Here is a 23034-nt window from a genome sequence, read left to right as displayed (position 1 = left end):
AATCAACAGGGTATCAGTGTAACTCAATCCTACATGGAGCAAATAGACAAAGCAGTTAGCTCCTCAAACACCCAATTTACTTGACAGAATCAAAGACCAACTTTGTAAGTTTAGAAGTTTTTAAAAGCAGATACACATTTAGAATTAAGCTAAATGTATATCCTCCGTGTTCCCCCATCCTCACCCTCAACTCTCACACACTCACCCCTTTGGTAGGAGAATGGTGAGAAGTGGATGAAACTTGATGCTTGACTACATGGCTCCAGTAATGCAGTGAAAAGACAAAAACACATCAACGTGACGTTCCAGGGAAATAAACGCGAAATCATGCATCCAACTGGCCACTAAGGGTTGGCTGTACAGAATTGAGGTATGCGTATGGAGAAAATGCTAACTGAACTTTTCTAAACAAATAAAAATATACACAATTATTTTTCCAATAGCTCAAGTACTGACTTATTTTATGGGCAGATGATACCAAACTAGCAAAAAGCTTTATGCTAAAAATGTGCCTTTGTGGGAAAACCAGCATGTTCGGTACTTAAAATATTTTCATTCTGAACTGAAGTCAGTGAATAGGCATGTCTTGCAACTTCATTTGCTTAGCAGGGTCTTGGTTTGATTTGTAAAAACTGGATCATAAAATGTTTTACTAGCACTTGCCACTTAAAGTCCTAAATTTGGTGTATTGTGACCGTTGACAAGTAGTAGCATTTCCCCCGCCCCCAAAAAATCACAGTATCAATTCTGTGGATATTTTAAAAGTTTATTTCTATTTTAACTAGCCCACAGACCCCATTCTTTGAGGGCTGATCTGATTTCTGACAAATGGTCTATAGACCCTCCTCTCGGAAACTTACTATCCCCTTCCAAAAAAGTCTGCACCTTCCATCATGATGCACATTTTAAGTTAAAATTGCCAATACAACCCTTAAAATGCAAGTTTATTGAATAAAGCTGAGAAGAGCAGTAAACAGACAAAAAATGCATCCACCTAAATAAAAAAATTCACATATTTACATAGTTCAGTAACTGTTAAAAGTTTTCACATGCAGAGGTTAATGCACAGGAAAATGTTGGTAATAGCGTCTGGATGTCTTGAAATGCGGAAAGCAATGTATAGACACACAAACACATTAAGGTTTAGCTATAGGTCAATTAACAAACCTATGCAGTCCCCACAGAGTCACACATTCTAGTTCCAATTCCTCCTTTTAGGCACAAGCAAGTTGCCACATTCTTTGTAATGGTTCACACTGACCATTAATGGTGTTGAACAACAGTAGCAAGTTTAAATATCCCTTCATTTACAGAACCATCCATCCCACCAGGGAAGTATGCAACATGCTTCAAAGAATAAGAAGAGAAATTTAAAAGCCCAGATTCTACTCATAAAAATATGAATGGAGAAAAGCAAGTAGTGTCTGTGCAACACAGTGCAGTATATTGTACAGAATATTTTTAAGGCCATGGCAGTCTATAAATTAAAACTGATATTCATTAAAAGAACTTACTGTTGACTACACTCTGAGTGCTCAACACATTTGGAAATGCAGTCTACATAAGTGCTGCTTAACAAAAGAAACAAAATCACACACAGTGTGAGGCAACACATAAGCAGGTGTACCATAGAGTTTCATCTACTACAGTGGTCTATATGAATAATAATTTACAAATGAACCAGTATTAATATGTCCCTTTATGTATACGGAAGTCGCTAAACTACAAAACATGTCCATTTGAAGTTTTTAGACATCTCTGTATCATAGAAGCAAACAAACAGCATCAGTTCCTCAGTTCTCTGTGTGACTGATTATTAAACAACCTGTAGACATTGAGCATGATTACATTAGATAAAGCAGGCAGGTCTAGAGTTGTCACAATAATCAAGATGTCTAATGGCACCAGTCAAAAGAGTGCCAAAGCTTACATCAATAAGAGAGAAAAATAAAATTTTTTTATTTGTTTATAAGTATCTTTTGTGCTGAAAGTCAACTTTATGACTGGATATAAAAAGTCAGGAGTTAAGAGTGTCATGCAGCAGCACTGATTTAATGACTGGAGATAGAACAAACAGATGTTTGAACAAAGACTGACATTCTTAACAGGTTTTATTATATTGGGTGGAATGCTCTAAATTCATGAACGCTTTTGGAAAATCTTCAATTCTCAACCCCTTAAAAAAGTATCCTGAACCAGGAAGAAAAAACAAGAGACAGAAATAATGATCTGGACAGATACAAAACAGGATGCTTTAGTTCCTCCCATATCCCAACTGCCATCTGGTGATAAGAGTTCTCAGAAAGCAGTATATCTTTAATATTCATCAGGCAGAATCTCACCAGTGCAAAGAACCAACATTGATCTGGTGCCTCCGCTCACTCTCTGCAGACCATTTTGGATTCCTAAGATGTAATTATACATTTCACATGCATTTGTGAGATAAAATAAACATTATGTTTACATATATCCCACATGAGTCATTCACGCCTAAAGGTTTTCTAAATACTGTGTGTGGCACTAGAAACTTCATGCTGTATCAAGTCAGTGTCAGTATTAAGCTACTGGACTCTATAATGAAATATTATAGACAGACATTTACTGAAAACCAATATAAAAATCTGGCCCAGAAAGACCAGAATGGAAATATGCAATTTTCTTGATTTAAGATGGTCATAAGTATATGGGTTTTTTTTTCTTTTTTTAAAGCTCTACACATGGTTTAAGACAGGTATGTGTAAGAAGCCTTTTTGTGTGTGCTGACTTTATCATGACAACTCTAGCTGATTCTTTATGAAGGATTAGGGATATTCATCTTCAGCAGTGCACATGAGAAATAAACTCTGAAAAAGGCAATTTCTGGGGTTTAGGAAGGACCGTATTCTGGGAATTACTTCAGAGGAACGGACAATAATTCTAGGATTATAGCCAAGAAGGACTGGAAGACTTCAGGAGATGCTTCAGCTTCTTCTAGATTTTGAATGCTGAATAAGCCACTGAAGTGTGATATCTAAAGATAGAGGGGAAAAGTGAAGACATTAAAGTTAAAAAACTAAACATCAAACAGAGACAATATTTAAAAGGCAGCTAATTCAAGGCACACACTATGCCTGACCTCTGCTGCTTTTCTGCATCTGCATTACCATACTCCATTACCTGAACTTCAAGAGAATATGAGGAATTATCAGAGACTGAAGCGTTTTCTGATTTAAAAATTAAGTTGTGTATAGGACGGCTGGTGCCACCTTTTATGTGTTGCCCACACAATCAATCAGGTGTTGCATGCAAATTGCCAGGAAGGCAAAAAAAAAAAAAAAAAAAAAAAAAAAAAAAAAAAAAAGGAATAACCCCTGTTTGCCCTCAAGGCGCTTTTAAGTATAATACACAGAAAAGATGCAGTAATTCCCGGGGCTTGGGGGCCACCCCACAAAACTCCAGGTTAAAAAAAAAAAACAGCCAAAGAATGTTAAAAGGCATGAAACATTGTGGAGCTCTGGATGGATTGTGAGTGATACAATGTGATTAAAGCACAGGGATGGGAGAGGAGGCTGTCACTGCCAAGGCTGGTGCAGGGTTCACACCATGCCCTTTTGGTATCTGGGGCTGGGTAATTCTTGTCCTCACTTCTTCAGAAGGGTACATGAGAGTCTATCAGAAGCACCACTCTATTCTCCAAGCCTGAAAGATGAGGGTAAATTCACTACCAGTTTCCCAGCTAACATGCATTAACGAAACACCGCAGGGCTGAGCTATAACAAACATGAACTGTTCACCATTGTGGAAGCAATGATTTAACCCAACTACTGAAGAAGCACCTCTGCACCTTAAAATGGGGACAAGAGTGCACAATACGAGCAAAGCCACACTCATTTGAACTGAATGGGAGAAAGGTAAATCTGAAGTGAAATAACCAAATTTAAATATTTAAGAAATTCATGGCCGGGCACGGTGGCTCATGCCTGTAATCCCACACTTTGGGAGGCCGAGGCAGGTGATCACCTGAGGTCAGCAGTTTGAGACCAGCCTGGCCAACATGGTGAAACCCCATCTCTACTAAAAATACAAAAATTAGCCGAGCACGGCAGCGGGCGCCTGTAATCCCAGCTACTCGGGAGGCTGAGGCAGGAGATCACTTGAACCCAGGAGGCGGAGGTTGCAGTGAGCCAAAATTGCGCCATTGCACTCCAGCTGGGCCACAAGAGTGAAACTCCGTCTCAAAAAAAAAAAAAAAGGAAATTCACTAAAAAATTACACAAAGCCTCTGTGGATACTGATAGAAGTTCATATCCTAAAGACAAATGGATCTTTATGAATAGGCAAAAAAACAATAGAAATAAGACACTCAGATGAACTGATTTACAAAATACTTATTTCGAATTTTATTAGACTGGATCTTATTAGACTGGATCAGATTCCTTGGGCTTGATAACCTTTTAAGTGAGCCAGGAGTTCTAAAATTACTACTGAGCTATTTAGCCAACTATAAAGATCAGCCTCAAATAGCAAAAGAAGTCCTCACAGCTCTACTGCACTTCCATATATGAGCCCAAGAGATTTTTTTTTTTTTTCAGGAAAGTATCCAACTAGTTTGTAACAATGGAAAAACAGAAAACATATAGGGAGTAATGGATTTACAAAATAGCACAATGGACTAAAAATTACGGTTAGTGTAGAACAGGATTTCTCAACCTTGCCACAACTGACATTTTATGCTGGATAATTCTTTGCTGTGGAGGTTATAGTATGTTTAGCTACATTTCTGGTATCTACCCACTAAATGCCAGCATCACCCTCCTAGTTATGACAACCAAAAATGTCTCCAGACATTGTCAAGTCTCCTTGGGGAAAAGCTCCCCATTGAGAACCACTGATGTAGAAATAAATGCTCTCATGGGGCATATCTTAAATTTTAAAAAGAGTTTTCCCCGCCACATAGAGAAAAAACTTTTAAATAAAGTCTAAGTAACCACAAGTGCTTGAGGAGTCTGTTCTCAAATAAATGCTCCCGATGTAACAAGTGAATTATTCTATCCATTTATAAAGGAAAATTTGTGTCTATCCGCTGTTACTAAGGCTGAGACTGCCCTGGATGGTCTTTAAAGGAAGCCCAAAATTAGCCAGAACAACTATCCACACTTTAAACTGAATAAAGCATGTTTGTGGCTGGGCGTGGTGGCTCATGCCTGTCAATCTAAGCACTTTGGGAGGCTGAGGCAGGTGCATCACCTGAGGTCAGGAGTTCAAGACCAGCATGGCCAACATGATGAAACCCTGTCTCTACTAAAAATACAAAAATTAGCCAGGCGTGGTAGTGGGCAACTGTAATCCCAGCTACTCAGGAGGCTGAGGCACAAGAAGCACTTGAACCCGGGAAGTGGAGGTTGCTGTGAGCTAAGATCTTGCCACTGCACTCCAGCCACGGCGACAGAGTGAGACTCCATCTTAAAAAAATAAAAATAAATAAAGCCGTGTTTGCAGGCGGGGTGGAAGGTGAGTTAGGGAAGGACAGACTGGAATACAAAAGCTAAAGAAAAAATATCAGCGTAAACTTTATAAATATACTATTCTGGTACTATTTATTACATTTTGTTCCAATACATTCATTTATCAAATCATCTCAGACCAAATTAGTTAAGAAACTAAAGTTGAGCCATACATACTTATTCTGTAACCATACTATGCTAGAATGTTTAATGTCCCCCTAAAAAGTCATGTCCATCCAGAACCTCAGAATGTGACTTTTACTGGAAATAGGGTCTCTGCAAGTTATTAGTTAAGATAAGGTCACACTGGATTAGGTGGGCCCTAATCCAGTGACTTGCGTCCTCAGGAAAAGATAATACACCGACACAGAGACAACTACAAGGGAGAAGCATGAATGTGAGGCAGAGACTGCAGTGGTGTATCTACAAGTGAAGGAATGCCAAGGATTGCTGGCAACCACCACAAGCTAGAGAGAAGCAAGGAGGGATCTTCTACAGCCTTCAGAGAGAACACGACCCTGCTGACAACTTGATTTTGGACTTCCAGCCTCTAGAATTTTGAATGACTTAAGTTTCTGCTGTTCTAAGCCACCTTGTTTGTGGTACTTTGTTATGGCAGTTCTAAGAAGTTAATATGGGCATTGAGTAAATGAAGGGTATTTTGGGCTTATAATTCCAATAGAGTGCTAACATATTGCAGTAATATACTGGTTCAATAACTGAAAAATTGTTGTAGTGCCTGTAGACTAATTTTTGTAAAGTCTTATTTCAAAAATGCCATTTTGTTATAAAGCACAGCGGGATACTAGCTCTGCAAAAATTAACACAATAAATTGGTATCACATAATCTTAACCTCACGACTTTATTGCATTTTCTTCTTTAAATAGCACAAAGAAGATTCAGGATGTTATACATTCAGTCCTCACTTAACATCATTGATAGGTTCTTGGAAACTGCCACTTTTAAGTGAAATGGTGTATAACAAAACTATTTTTTTCTCATTAACATTGTAACGCTGAACGAAATGAGGGCCTACTGTATGTCATTTCGCTTAAAAGTGCAATTTCCTCTTTTTAAAAAATTTTTTGCTGTTCAAGAGTTTGATAACATATAGGCCGGGCTCACACCTGTAATCCCAACACTTTGGGGGACCGAGGCAGTTGGATCATTTGAGGTCAGGAGTTCAAGACCAGCTTGGGCAACATGGAAACCCTGTCGCTACTGAAAATACAAAAATTAGCCGGGCGCGGTGGTGCACGTCTGTAGTCCCAGCTACTCAGGAGGCTGAGGCACAAGAATCGCTTTAACCCAGGAGGCAGAGGTTGCAGTAAGTCGAGATCACGCCACTGCACTCAAGCCTGGGTGAAGGAGTGACACTGTCTCAAAAAATACATATACATATAATATTATTTATATATATATTTATGTTATATATAAATATATATTTTTATGTATTACATATATATAATACATATTACATATATTATATTATACATATATTTGTATGAGAGAGAGAGAGAGATAACATTGCAATTTCAAAGAAGCCATCAATGATGTTAAGTGAAGATTCACTATATTTGTTGTCAAAAGGTATGTCTATTCTTTTTTCTCAGGCAAAAGCAACAGTATTCTGAAAAGGAAGTCACTTAATGAGAAATCGAGACAATAAGCTGTAAGAAGCATAGACATTCCTTCCAATGATACCCATTTCTTCCAAAATTACCAGTCATTTCTTACCTATATTATCCTTCTCTTTGCAAGAAATTGAATAGCAGCAAATTTCTCTATCCTGAATAGCAGACAGATTCCTATGAGAAGAATTAAAAGGATAAGTCTGTGCTTAGAACAGCTGTCATACTTATCACTTTGTTCAATTTTACTCATTAGTTTTATTACTATACTGAAGAAATCATCGTAGCAATCCTAAAATGTTAGGATTCGCTTCTCTGATAGGCCAACTTTTATCTACCTAAAAAAAATGGCTATGATCATTAGGAATAACACAACAAGTGGGCAAAATATGGTAATTTAGAAGCAAATTATTAAAATAGCATATTCAAGACATACATTTTTTCAATTAGCTGTTTCTCATCCAAGGCATTAGGAAGATCTCTCTTGTTTCCAAGCACTAGCACCTTTAAAAAGAAAAGATATTAAGAGCACACGTTTATGTAAGAAAAAGTCACAGAAGTTTATCATCTTGATATGTGAAGACACAAAGTTAAGATGTTAACACATTCCACAATATTAAGGCCTATTTGTGTAACTGGTGGCTTGTCTCATTCATTTCATTGCTCACCCTGGTATTCACTCAACTCCCACCATGCAGGTGCTCTTAATTCAGTATGTGGCTGCCAACTGGTATGTAAAATAGTCTGAGTCTATGATATACATTCTGCTATTCTTTTTGTTTGTTTGTTTGAGACAGAGTCTCACTCTGTCACCCAGGCTGGAGGGCAGCAGCCACTGGGCTCACTGCAAGCTCTGCCTCCCGGGTTCACGCCATTCTCCTGCCGTAGCTGGGACTACAGGCGCCCACCACCACGCCCAGCTGATTTTTTGTAGTAGAGACAGGGTTTCACCGTGTTAGCCAGGATGGTCTCGATCTCCTGACCTGGTGATCCGCCCATCTCGGCCTCCCAAAGTGCTGGGATTACAGGCATGAGCCACCGCGCCCGGCGGCATTCTGCTATTCTTAATACAGGTTTACTATCCCTTATCCAAAATAGCTGGGACCAGACGTGTTTCGAATGTTGGAAATTTTTTGGATTTGCATTATATACTTACTGGTTGAGCATTCCTAATCCAAATGCAAATTCCTAAATGTATTCTAGAGACTGGCCTCTTCTCAGTTTCCCACTTCCTCCCACCCAAAGGCCTTTGCCTGGCACTCTCTTCCCCTCCAACTGTCATATACCTCACATTTGTATGTATCCCTTGGATCTCAGCTCAACCATTACTTCCTCGTGAATCCCTCCTTCTTCCCTCAAACTAGATCACATCTCCCCTCTAAATTACAACTCTCATATCCCCTTGCACCTTTCTTCCTAGCACTTAAAGCTGCATTATTCAAGTGTTTTCAGAGTATCTACCTTTCCCACTAAACCATAAGGTCCATGATGGCAAGGAGTATGTTTCTACTGATTTCCGTTCATCACTATATCCCTGGGCCTACGCACTGCTCCTGCTGCATAGTAGTTTAGTAGATACGCAGTTATGAGATTCATATTTAGCACAACGCCCAGTATATGGCAGATACACGGTAAGCAAGTTTTCCAGATTTTAAAAATGAAGACATGTTACTGATTTCAAACATAATTAATATCACTGCATAATTACCATAATTAATATCATTATATAATTACAATGTAAAATAACAAGTATTCCATACTTACTGGAATTCCTTGTAACTGTGGTTTATCTAGAAGATTATGTAGCTCATTTCGGGAAGCTTCTATCTTTTCACGATCTGCAGCATCTATCATGTAACTTAAAAAAATGAAGTGATCTCAACATACCTTCTCTGTATGCCTTGATGACAACTAGTATTATTGATTTTTAATTTTCGTAAGATTTACATTATTGAAATTATTAACCAAAATAAACTATGTCATAAGAAGAGGCTCAGCACCCTTTAATACTTTTTAACTAGACTGTTTTTAGAGACTAATACATGATAGTAAAACATGTATACCCCTTAGCTCTTAGCTCCATAAACAAACAACATAAAGATCTTATTCTATGATTAATTTTTTTTAAATCCCATGTTGGGAATTACACTAGGATATTAGCTAAGAAAGATTTTCACTGCCTGAGATAAAAATTGAGCCTCTGGAAATAACTAAAATAAACTTTCTTCTTTGATGCCTACATTGATTTAAAAGCAAACAAACAAAAAAAAACCCACTTACACAATAGCATTGACTCCTCTGCAATACCGCTCCCACATGCTTCGAAATCGGGGTTGTCCTCCTATGTCCCAGATCTTTAAATCAAAACAAGGCAATTCTTAATAAAGATATTTTAATTAAATGATTGCAAGAGGAAGTAACAGAAAAAAAGAAAGATCAGGAAGATACGTTTATTTCTACGATGTTAGAGGCAAAGTGCTCCTGAAAGACTTGACCTCAGACAAGCTCTTAATATGGGAATTCTCGGGGCCACTTCTAAACTTGGAGTCCGCATTTAATACACTTACAATACATCTACAATTTTGCTTAAGCAAAGATTTGGTTTATGTGCAACAGTTTGCCCGTTAACGAATACACTTCTATTATTGAAAACATATGTCTTTATGATAAAAATTTAAAAGCTACAGGACCATGCACCATCCAGATTTGAATGCCAAGACAGAAAACAACAATTCAGAATCTATTAAGTCTTAACCGTCTGATTTGTTCTACATTAATGCCTAACCTTTTAAAATTATCCTGTAAATAAGTAGCCAACATTTCCACATAGGTGTTTTTCTTGTATAAAATTATTTTGGTCGGGCATGGTGGCTCACAGCTATAATCCCAGCACTTTGGGAGGCCGAGGCGGGTGGATCACTTGGGGTCAGGAGTTCGAGACCAGCCTGGCCAACACAGTGAAACCTCATCTCTACTAAAAATACAAAAAGTTAGCCAGGTGTGGTGGCAGGTGCCTGTAATATACTCGGGAGGCTGAGGCAGTAGAACCACTTGAACCTGGGAGTCAGAGGTTGCAGTGAGCCGAGATCACACCATTGCACTCCAAGCCTGGGCAACAAGAGTGAAACTCCATCTCAAAAAAATAAAATAAAATAAAATTATTTTATGCACATGAAAGCCACATCCATAATCATTTTATTATTGTGTCTACTCCGTAGGGCGTCACACTAGACACTGGGCTACATTAAAGTCTCAAGTCACAGTATTAATCTTCAAGAGGCTTCCAGTTTAACTAAAGCACTGGTAACAAGCATAAAGAAACCTGCACTTGACTAAATCTGGAACTTCATTAGATGAGCCACAGAGAAAGTGAACAGCTTCTGTCAACCACAATAATTGGGCAAAATGGACATTAAGGCTCAGGCCATAGATTTGATTTTTGAAAAACAAAATAGATTAAAAATCTATTCTTGGCCAGGCGTGGTGACTCACGCCTGGAATCCCAGCACTTTGGGGAGGCCGTAGCAGGCAGATCATTTGAGGTTAGGAGTTGAGACGAGCCTAACCAACATGGTGAAACCCTGTCTCTACTAAAAGTACAAAAAATTAGCTGGGTGTGGTGGCACAAGCCTGTCATCTTAGCTATTTTGGAGGCTGAGGCAGGAGAATCACTTGAACCGGGAGGCAGAGGTTGCAGTGAGTGGAGATTGCGCCACTGCACTCCAGCCTGGGTGAAAGAGCAAAACTCTTGTTTCCAAAAAAAAAACAAAAAAAAAACAACAAAAAAACCTATTCTTTTGAAACATGCACATTCATTACTGAAAAACTGCAAATTTTCAGTAAAAACACAGAAATTTAACAGAAAAATTTCTAGGGGTCTGTGCTAACAATTTAAATGGCGTACAGCAAGAAATAACTTACCTTTATTGTGACGTTACCTTTAGTTACCTTCCTCATGTTGAAGCCCACTGTGGGTATCATATCTTCACTGAATTGACCTGACTGAACAAAATAAAACATTTGAAGTTAGGCTACTCATTTATAATGACACTGCATAAACTTCTAATATCAACATTGCATTTGTAACCATTTTAGTAAATATTTTTTTTACCATTGGTAACAATCTACTTTAAGAACATGTTCCTTATGGCCATAATTCTTGAAGAGATGCATTATTTTGTCCCAACAAAGATATATTCTTCCATCTAAAAAAGATATTTTTGAAACTAATGTAATTTTTTACATATTTCCTTATGCTAAAAGAATTTTATATGACAAATACATACGAAAATTTTTAAATGTGTTCACCTAGATGTACATTTCCACAAAGTAGATGAGATCAGAAATAAAACTTTCAGCATTTAAATTATTCTGACAGTAACTATTAAAATTCACTGCTAAACAGCTTTTCCAAGTCTGTCTTTTAATAAGGCTTATAAAATATTTTGTCATACAGAAGTTTTTCCTTTTATGTAATCAATTTTGTTCTCTTTTTGGTTACTTATCTCAATGTCATGGGTATTGTCTGCTATGGCCTTATGCTAGCCACATACACATGTATTCCAAAATTGTCTTAAATCTTGAGCACAACGAATTCCAACTGTACAAATAACTTCCTCTACAGAACTCAAATTGTGCCTCTTTTAACTGTTCAGTGGAGTTTTATTAACTTCAGAAAAAATGTTAACACAGCCATAGTCACTACTTTCACTTATATAAGACATTATAATTCTCAGGACTTTCACATATGTGATTATATGTGAAAATCTAGTCATTCTATCTAAACTAGTTATATCAAAACTAAGCCATGATAAAAGATAAATGGCCAATAAACTCATGAAAAGACGTTCAACTCACTAATCATTAGGGAAATGCAAATCAAACCCACAAAGAGATACCACCTAACATCCAGTAGGATGGCTACTATTAAGAGAAAAAAAAAAAAAAAAAAACAGAAAGCACTGGAAAGAATGCAGAGAAATAGGAACTCTTGTGTACTGCTGGCAGGAAGGCAAAATGGTCTAGCTGCTATGAAAAATGGTATAGCAGTTCCTGAAAAACCTAAAAATAAAATTATCGTATGATCCAGCAATTCAACTTCTGAATATACACTCAAAAGAAATGAAGACATTTTGCTAAATGAAATGAGCCAGAAGTCTCACACACACACACACACACACACACACAAACACTGTATTTCACTTTATGAGGTACCTAAAATAGTCAAATTCATAAAGACAGAAGATATTAATTTGCTTAATGGGTATGGAGTTTCAGTTTGAAAAGATAACAAATTTCTAGAAGTGGACAGTGGTGATGGTTACACAATGTGAATGTACTTAACACTACTGAATTGCACACTTAAAAATGATTAAGATGATACTTTGTGTTTTATGTATTTTACCAAAATTTTTAAAAAACTAGTCATCATACAGGGAGGGACAATTATCATTATCATTTCATAGAACAGGTAGTAGAGTCCCAAGGTCACATGGCTAAATCGTGATTATATTTTTCTTAAATATTTTCATTGTAATTATATTTATTGTGATAGGCTTTAATCTCTGAGGAGAGATCTACGTGAGATAATGCTCATTTATTTCATATCATTAAGTGTTTTACATAATGAAGAGGCAGGAAAAACAGTAGCTAAAATTTTTAGGTACCAAACTTTACAACTAGCTTGCATGGAAAGCTTTCTAAAAGGCAATACACACTTGGCTAACTTCCCACAAACAACCTATAGAACATGATTTAATGTGTTCTCAATGTTTCTGGGTCATTTTATCTATTGCAAAACAAGAAAACTAAATTAGATAACACTCAAGGGCCCTCCCTATTGGAGGTAAAGTTTTATGATTATGAACATCAACTACAGCACTTCATAATAAAATAATGTAGGGGGCTACAGTATACTGGGGTACCCCCAAGCTTTCTCAGGGGTTCATTTATCTCTTTTCTTTACCTTGGCCAACACTAACAACTTTCTGTAACTCAGTTGCTACTGCTAACATGCAAAAACCGAAAATTAGCTAATCAAGTCCTTGAGTTTTTACTCCAAAATTCTTGAGTAGAGCAAGATATTCAATAAATATTTGTTGAACAAACTAAGAGTTATTAGGGCCAGGCATAGTGGCTCAAGCTTGTAATTCCAGCACTTTGGGAGGCTGAGACAGGCAGGTTGCTGCGGCCCAGGAGTTCAAGACTAGCCTGGGTGACACGGCAAAACCTTCTCTCTACAAATACAAAAATTAGCCAGGCATGGTTATATGCACCTGTAGTCCCAGCTACTAGGGAGGCTGAGGTGGGAGGATTGCTTGAGCCTGGGAGGTGGAGGTTGAGATCTTAAGAACAATATGACTTTAAGACAAGATTGTGCCACTGTACTCCAGCCTAGACAACAGAGTGAGAGCATGTCTCAAAAAAAAAACATAGGCCATGAAGGAGGAACATGCTGGAACTCTTATGCCAATAAAGTGCTTAACTTTGATGCATGAATTTTGTGCAATAATTACTTTATGGACCTGGAAGTATTTTCTACTTCTTTCCTAGTGTCCAATCTTAATCATCACTTTTCGAAGCTTGTGTTGAACAACTATAACCACTCAGTTGGCAACTGGGCACTAGATACCTGAGAATTTATGTCTGAGCTGTCAAGAAGCTGCTTAATTAAGACTACAGGTTTGGGAAACAAATGTTTAGAAAATACTACTTAGTAGTATATCATTCTACTTATTTTAACAAATTTAACAAACACGTAATACTAAGCACTTAACATTCATCAGCATAGTTTAATCCTTATAACAACCCAATGAAATGAGTAGCATTATCTTCATTTCTCAGATGAGAAAAACAAGGCAAAGTCAGCTTAAGTCACTTGCCTAACGTCACATTGTTCTTAAGATCTGGATAATTATGAGTTAATCTGACTTGGGGGGGAAAGAGTAGAAAAATAAAAGTAAGTAGTCCCTCCTTATCCTTGGGAGATACGTTCCAAGAACCCCAGTGGATGCCTGACATCACAGATAGAACCTAACCCTATGTACACTATGTTTTTCCCAATACATACATACCTATGATAAAGCTTAATTTATAAATTAGGCACAGTACTCTTCTGCTTTAGAGTCATTATTATTTCAGAGGTTGATCATAGGTAACTGAAACTGGAAAGCAAAACCATGGATAAGAGGGACTACTGTATGCTTTCATGCCTGCCTTCTTAAATGCCATGATCACACGTGGCACTCGCTGTGATTCTGTGATGGCAGATGGAGCTGTCACTGTCACAATGCTTACCCTCCTATAAGCCAAAGTTGCAAGGCAGTGTACCTGGAACTTGGTTGAACAAAATAAATCTGAAGCAAAATAAGATGGTGAAAAGAAGACTATTCTCAAAGTCAGGGAATCTTATTAACAATTATGCTACTTACTAACTAGATGCAAGTCATGTGACCTTGGGATTCAGCTTCCTTATCTAGAAAAAGGAAATTGGAAGAGTATCTCCAGTCACTTCCAGCCCTAACGTTTATGGTTTTATGTTCTATTCATAGGCCGTTCATTTAAAATACAGCTAAGCAAGGAGATGAATGCTACAACAGCAGAAAAATGTGGCTTTTCCCAAATTCATTAGCATACCAAAGGCTAAAGCAGACCTTGTCCCAGAAAGTTCTATCAGTGCCAACACTCCACTTTGCAGCACTTACCTACATTTTCTACTAGAGATCTCAGAAATGAGGCAAATGGAAAATGGTGAAGAACGTACAGACAGCAACCGAAGTTAACAGCAGGAAGACTGAAGACATGAGGCAGTGAACCTCCAGTAATGAAAGGACACTTTACTAAAGATATCTTAAGACAGCCGGGCGCGGTGGCTCACACCTGTAATCCCAGCACTTTGGGAGGCCAAGGCAGGTGGATTGCCTGAGCTCAGGAGTTCAAGACCAGTCTGGGCAACATGGTGAAACCCTGCCTCTACTAAAATATAAAAAATTAGCCAGGCATGGTGGGGCGTGCCTGTAGTCCCAGCTACTCCGGAAGCTGATGCAATCGCTTGAACCCAGGAGGCGGAGGTTGCAGTGAGCTGAGATGGCACCACTGCACTCCAGCCTGGGCCACAGAGCATTACCAAAAAAAAAAAAAAACACGAAAGATACCAGCCAGGCGCGGTGGCTCACACCTGTACTCCCAGCACTTTGGGAGGCCGAGGTGGGCGGATCACGAGGTCAAGAGATCAAGACCATCTGGGCCAACATAGTGAAACCCCGTCTGTACTAAAAATACAAAAATTAGCTGGGCGTGGTGGCGCGCGCCTGTAATCCCAGCTACTTGGGAGGCTGAGGCAGGAGAATTGCTTGAACCCGGGAAGCGGAGGTTGCAGCGAGGCAAGATCACGCCACTGCACTCCAGTCTGGTGATAAAGCAAGACTCCGTCTCAAAAAAAAAAAAAAGATATCTTAAGACAATAGAAACGGGTGAGGGGGCGGGTGCAACTATTCTTTGTAAACAGGTTAATATACCAGAGATGTACTGTGCACTGACTACTTGTAAACAGTGATATCTGACACTGGAAAGAACACAGTGAAATCCTCTTCATATGTTCTAGTGCTTTCAAAGTAGAGTAGTACTAAATGGATTAGGTTAGATTTCACAATTGTTCTTTTAAATGAAGACATGCAGAAAGCAAGCTATTAACAACAACATGGGAAATGAAGTTTCTCTTTGCTTGACCTGTCCATCTATAGCAGCGGTCCAATACAATACAATAAACTTGAAAAGACAAATAGAAAAATACCTACTTTAACAAATGTCTCATGGTTTTTTTCTCTAAGAATCATTTTTCAAGGGTGTGGTTATCAAGCCACTTTGTGAAGACAGAATGAAATATGGAGCATGACAAAGCCTCATACTAGATTTTTTCTTTTGGTACAGTACAGAAGAAGCTACTTTTCACATGCTAAGCAGAGTGGTCTTTTCTTTCTTTTTAAAACAAAACACACTAGGACTCAATTGTTTAATTCCAAAATTCACACACTGGGCAAACGAGAGGATATGACCAACTAAATACCCAAATTAGTCATTTTTCCTTCTAAGAACTTTTAATTCATATATGAAGTCACTATAATTACCAATACTCATTTTTCAAATTAGTATTATGCTTTCTATATTTCTGTAGTAAGTAGAATTTTTTATTTCAATTTACATTAGTAAGAAAAAGAATTACAAATAATTTTTTTTTTTTGCTAGCAAAGTACTTAAAAGGAAGGTAATAAGATACTCGTCTAGGGGGAAATTTTGATGAAGAGCAAGAAGTTTCACAGTCTGAAAGTGTATCCCCACAAACTGATCATTAGCTGCAAGATGGGGAAAACTAGTATTATACAATGGAGAAATCAGGCAACACTTTGTGTGATTAAAATTAGTATCTCAATGATGCTCAGATTAACATCATGTGCCTACAGACACCATACCATTAGAAGGACACAATATCCCCTATGTAGTATTCCAGCTGAGAATATATAACAGAATCTAATCATCAGACAAACCCAAAACGAGGAACACTCTATTTAAAAGAAGGGTTATGTGTGAATTTTTCAAAAATGTCAATGCCAGAAAAAGAAAAGCTGTAGAAATGTTTCAGACTAACAGAGGCTAAAGAGACATGACAATTAAAAGCAGTACATGATCCTAGACTGCATCCAAAAGGTACCTGATCCTAGTTGGATCCAGTACTGAAGGACAAAAATGGCAACAAATGATATTACTGGGTCAGTTGACAAAAATGGAATAGGTAAAATCTATGATGTATTAACTTTTAAATGTACTAAAGTTGGTAACTTAACTATACTCATGTAAAAGAACATCCCTAATCTTAGAAACTACATACTTAGAAAACAAGGGCCTCACCCTCCGATGTTTCAGAAAATTGAATGCTGTAAGGTGATACAAATACACATCAGAAAGCAAATGAGGTAAAATGTTAACCACAGTTTGATCCTAGAAAGGGGTATGAGTGCTGTTTGCAATGCATTTATTTCTGCAACTTTTCTATAAATTTTAAATAATTTCCAAATAAAACAAATTTTAAATAGAAATAATCAAATACTACCTCATTCTTTATTATATCAAGTGCATCTCAAAACAGAAGACAAATTAGTCATGCCACTACCACCTATTACCTACTACAATAATAATAATAGTAAAATTCATGAACAGAATCAATCATAAAGAATTCTGACAATTAGTTCAGGAAAAAGTAGAAGAGTTATAACTAAAGTTAACCCTTGAACTACACAGGTTTGAAGTGCATATGGGTCCACTTACACATGGATTTTTTCCAAACAAATGCAGATCAAAAATACAGTATTCATGGAATTCAAACACCTAATATATAGGGGGTGGGGAACAACTTTTCATATGTGCAGGGCCGACTGCGGGACTTGAATACGTACAGATTTTGATATACAGAGGGGGTCCTGGAACCAATCCCCCGCATATACCGAGGGACAAAGTATAATGATATTCTATTCTTTATCTTCCTCTTCTTTACAATATTTATTGCAAACACATACATGATACTCAAATATGATATTCCCTTTACAGCACTCTCTCTTTTTTTCTCCCAAGACGGAGTTTTGCTCCAGTCGCCCAGGCTGAAGTGCAATGGCACGATCTCGGCTCACTGCAACCTCTGCCTCCCGGGTTCAAGCAATTCTCCTGCCTCAGCCTCCCGAATAGCTGGGATTACACGCGCGTGCCACCATGCAGAGCTAATTTTTGTATTTTTAGTAGAGACGGGGTTTCACCATGTTGGCCAGGCTGGTCTTGAACTCCTGACCTCAGGTGATCCACCCACCTCGGCCTCCCCAAAGTGCTGGGGTTACAGGCATGAGCCATGGCACCCAGCAGCACTCTTTTTAAAGTGCTAGAAAATATGTTCATAATCATTCACTACAGTAACATTTCAAGAATCATATATACAATGTTCATTTTCTCCCAATTTCAGAACACTATGGACAATCCTCAAATAATTTTGCAAAGATCAATAATTTGATCTGTTTTATATGCAAATTTGGATTTACTTCCAACCACAGACATAATTCCTTCCCAAAGGATTTTAGTTAAAAAGTACATGTTAAAAGATTCAGCGATATTAATACAGAAGCAGAAAACCAAAAACTGCATATTCTTACTTATAAGTGGGAGCTGGTCAGGCGTGGTGGCTCACACCTGTAATCACAGCACTTTTGGAGGCTGAGGCGGGTGGATCACCTGAGGTCAAGAGTTCGAGACCAGCCTGGCCAACATAGCGAAACCTTGTCTTTACTAAAAATAAAAACTTAGCTGGGTGTGGTAGCACACACCTGTAGTCACAGCTACTTCAGAGGCGGAGGTAGGAGAATCACTTCAACCAGGGAAGCGGAGGTTGCAGTGAGCTGAAATCACGCCACTGCACTCCAGCCTGGGTGACACAGCAAGACTCCGTCTCAAAAAAAAAAAAAAAAAAAGTGGGAGCTAAACACTGAGTACACACAGACATAAAGATAGGCCCAACAAACATGGGAGACTCCAAAAAGTGGGGAGAGAGTAAGGACTGAAAAACTATCTATTGGGTACTGTGCTCACTATTTGGGTGACAAGATCAGTAGAAGCCCAAACCTCAGCATCACAAAATATACCCATGGAACAGACCCGCCCATGTTCCTCTGAATCCATAGTAAAAATAAAAGATTCATTTGGGCAGTTAAGTCTTATTACTAAAGAATAAAGTTTCTCAAAACTTCAATGGATTTATTTTTGTTTCTAAAGAAAGTGCTCTTCTGTAATTATCACAGTGAATTAAGTAGCGTGCAAAAATTTTAAACTAATACTTCAAAATTCCTTAGTGATATAATTAATTAAGGCTTCTTTTACCTGATGGCCCAAATTCTCCCCATGGGCCAACATCCCAGATAAACAAAAAACTCAGAAATTATTTTTCTGAAGCAAATCAAATAAAACCTTCTACAAAGTCATAACATTCCAAGATTATCATTTCAAAACTGACACAATGTACAACAATACAGACTCAAACAAATCTAACTCTTCCAAAAACACTAGCCAGAAAGATAAAGGCAACCCTAGATTCTTCTAAGAACAGGCACCCTGTGTAGACTGTGGCCTGCATGCCAACATTTCATCTAGCTTACTAATCCAAATGGACTGACTGTGGCTCCAACCTGAGGTCAATGAGTGACATTCTCTTTCATCTGTGGCATCTGCATAGATGAAGAAGTGGCTATAGCTCTCATACTATGCATTTATGAACTCTGGCTCTAGTTATTCTAAGGCAGACAGGCCAATTGTAAAAGACTGCTACACAAATGATCCAGTCCAGTGATTAGCAGCTGATTTACACAGATGCATTTTGTGTGCCTTGACAGCATACACAGATAACGAATCTATGGCAAACTGATTTACAAACACCTATTGCTGTTCACTTTTTCCTGCGTCTTATAAACTCTTAACGCTACTTGTCTCTGCCTCTATGTACTCACTTAGCCATCAGTCAGTAATTCAACAATAAAAAGAAGAGAAACTAGGAAACAAACATACAAACATCACCCAATAAATATATGCTATGCAAAACAGAGGAGACTGTATGAGGTGATTGAGTATCCAAGAAGGCCTTTCTTGAAGTAGTGACATTTAAGCCCCTAAGGACTAACTTAAATCAACACATAACAATAGGAATGTTTCTGTAGAGTGCCTACCCACTGTGCTACTTGAAAATGAGTCAAGAAATCTAAATTTCAGTCCTAGCTATGTCACTTTTGATTATATTAGATACAGAGACTCTAAACCCTCTTACTCAATCAGAATGCAGAGGTGTTGTCTCCTTTCTCCTTACTGCCACTTCTCCTAAGTGCCTATACTAGCTCAAACCTCAAGTGTTTACTGCCGGCTTTGCTTCTTTTCTTCTTTCTGCTCCCGAACAGCTGGCCTTTAGATGAGGCAAACAAACAGACCCACTCAAACCCTTAAGATGAAATATTTAACTCTTAACTGCTGTGTTGTTTTTTGCAAAGCACTCAAACATTGCCTCTCTGATGTCAGTGGGGCTCTTGATACACTTCAGACTGAGGACCACACCTTAAGGCAAGACTGCAAGTTTCAGTGTTAATATTGCTGGGTTTTTGTTTTGTCTTTTTTTGATGTTGCTGAGTTTATGGTAATCTGGCAAGCAATCAGATTTGCCTTAGGGGACAGGGGCTGAATCATTTATTTTTTCAAGATAACTAGTGGTAAAGGCCGGTACAGTGCCTCACGCCTGTAATCCCAGGCCGTGGGAGGCCAAAGTGGGTGGATTGCTTGAAACCAGCCTGGACAACAAAGCAAGACCCCGTCTCTACAAAAAATACAAACATTTGCCAGGTGTGATGGGGCATGCCTGCGGTCCCAAGCTACTTGGAAGGCTGAGGTGGGAAGATGGCTTGAGCCTGGAAGGCAGAGGTTAGAGTGAGCTGAGATGGTGCCACTGCACTCTACCCTGGAGGACAGACACCTGGGGGACAAAGCCAGACCCTGTCTCAAAAAAACACTAGTGGCGAGTTTTCTTTATCCTGTCAGGATCTATAACATCCCAAATAGTAGCAACATGGATTTTTAAATAGTTCTTTTTGAATGGGAACAACGAAACTCAGTGAAAAACTCATTACATTTTCTTCAGCATTATGCTATGAAAATTGAATATAGCAGATAAAAATTCTCTAGAAAAATTTTTAATTGTTTTTATTACAGGGGATCAACCGGTCATATCACATCTAGATAACTTTCTATAAAGCGTAATGGCATAGGAACTCTCCAACTACTAATTACATGCTGTCGTTCCAATTCTAAAATTCTAACTCACTTGAAACAACTAACTCTACTGCCTGTTAATACAAAGGGAGCTAGTCTGCAGCAACTTCCTTTACAAAGGCAAGCCCAGAGGATTAAAATGTTCTCCAAACCACAATTTCAATTAGCAGCCTGAAGACTCATTCTTGCTCACCTCTATTCCTGAAAAATAGTCATTTTCAAAGGTCTCTAAAGATTATTTCATATCATCACTATACCTTTCATTAACAGCATTCTAGTAACGGTGCTACTAAATCCATAGCCAAAAAACTGCTGAATAAAAATTCAACTTGCTTGTCTGTGATTAGTTTGCTAGTGAGTATCCCTTGTCAACCAACCAGCAGTTTCACTCAAATACTCAGAAACATTGATGAGCCAACAGCAACATAAAAAGGGACACTAAAAGAAATCTTAGTGCTAGAGAGCTCAAGCAAATAACACTTTTTGTCAACTTGTGAAGTCACTAAAGTTATCTGGATATATTTCCCATGAAAATCAAAGGTCGGCCATAATCCTTAATAAACACCTGCATTTTTATATAAAAAGATGATTACCGTCCACATGCAGGCTGCGTGGGGTTCTAAAGTAGGGAGCATGAGTGTTGAGGTTATTAGTATACCAGTCACATTTTCAGGCCTTGATACTATTGTCCTGGTTGGTCTCTAAACATCTGTACTACTTTTTGAATGTTTGCGTTTCTAACATAAAAACTTTTTAAAATTAAGAAAATAACTTTATTTAGAAGTTTATTTTCTTCTTTCTTGGGAAAACTGGGTATTTTGGGAACTAAAATGAGAAAAAGACTTGTCATTGTGTGCCCTTCTATGAGTACAAATGCTGCTTGTTCATTAAAAAAACTGTAAAAAAGTTTCTTTCTAAATCTATTTCTAGGTTTCTATTACTGAACTTAAAAAGGGGGATTTCTAGAGCTACCCAAATGATCTTAGTAAGATATGTATGTAACAAAAATCCTTCAGTCTTTTTTCTTTTTCTTTTTTTTTTTTTTTTTTGAGACGGAGTTTCACTCTTGTTGCCCAGGCTAGAGTGCAATGGCGCGATCTCAGCTCACCCCAAACTCCACCTCCCAGGTTCAAGGGATTCTCCTGCCTCAGCCTCCCAAGTAACTGGAATTACAGGCATGCACCACCACACCCAGCTAATTTTGTATTTTCAGTAGAGACAGGGTTTCTCCATATTGGTCAGGCTGGTCTTGAACTCCCAACCTCAGGTGATCCACCCACCTTGGCCTCCCAAAGTGCTGGGATTACAGGCATGAGCCACCGCACCTGGCATTTTTTTTTTTTCTTTTTTTTTGAGACAGAGTCACTCTGTCACCCAAGCTGGAGTACACTGATGTGATCGTGGCTCACCACAGCCTCAACCTCCCGGGCTCGGGTGATCCTCCCTCCTCAGCCTCCCAAGTAACTGGGACTACAGGCACACACTACCACGTTTGGCTCACTTTTGTATTTTGTACCAAAAATACAAAATTTGAGCCAGGCGTGGTGGTGCATGCCCGCATGTAGGGTTTTGCCATGTTGCCCAGGCTGGTCTCGAACTCCTGCGCTCAAGTGATCCTCCAACCTTGGCCTCCCAAAGTGCTGGGGTTACGGGCATGAGCCACCATGCATTGCTGTCCTTCAGTTTTAGAAAAACAAATAAATCCCTTACGGAGGAAGACTTCAGCATATACTACAAATTTGTAAGCCATAAACAACAGAATGAATTTCATATTCATTAAAATTTAAAAAGCCTAATCTTTATCAAGACCTATTAAAGTAAGACAGAATCAAGGGACTAATAAAATAAAATTTTAAATGTCATTTATAAAGCCTACTAAAACAGTAGTCACATAACAGATAAACAACCATTTCAGTTTAACATAAAGAGTTTCAGTGGCTCTAGAATTACTGTAAGAGACCCTGTTCATTTTTTCAGGTAATAAATGTTAAAACAATGATATACAGGCAGTGTTATTCTGGTGGTTATAACGGACCCTGGAGACAGTCACACTAGGTAACAACTCTGACGTTACCTCTTGCCT

General features: G+C 38.3%; 1 protein-coding gene and 1 long non-coding RNA gene across 2 annotated transcripts in view; one reads left to right on the top strand and one right to left on the bottom strand.

Annotated features, from left to right (window-relative positions):
- LOC112439277 (uncharacterized) overlaps window positions 1-23034 on the top strand; it is a 31593-nt gene that overhangs the window by 5805 nt on the left and 2754 nt on the right. The gene's annotated exons all lie outside the window — the stretch shown is intronic.
- The window catches only part of ARL8B (ADP ribosylation factor like GTPase 8B), a 57731-nt gene continuing 35442 nt past the window's right edge, over window positions 746-23034 (bottom strand). Inside the window, 6 exon segments of the mRNA XM_003831218.7 lie at window positions 746-3010; window positions 7222-7292; window positions 7552-7619; window positions 8880-8973; window positions 9396-9469; window positions 11037-11117. Of these exon segments, the coding sequence (XP_003831266.4) occupies window positions 2961-3010; window positions 7222-7292; window positions 7552-7619; window positions 8880-8973; window positions 9396-9469; window positions 11037-11117 (438 nt within the window). The 3' untranslated portion in view covers window positions 746-2960.

Source organism: Pan paniscus, chromosome 2 (genome assembly GCF_029289425.2).
Source record: "Pan paniscus chromosome 2, NHGRI_mPanPan1-v2.0_pri, whole genome shotgun sequence".
NCBI classification, from domain to species: domain Eukaryota; kingdom Metazoa; phylum Chordata; class Mammalia; order Primates; family Hominidae; genus Pan; species Pan paniscus.
The sequence above is the reverse complement of the archived record's forward strand: the minus strand, read 5'-3'. Positions and strand labels throughout refer to the sequence as shown.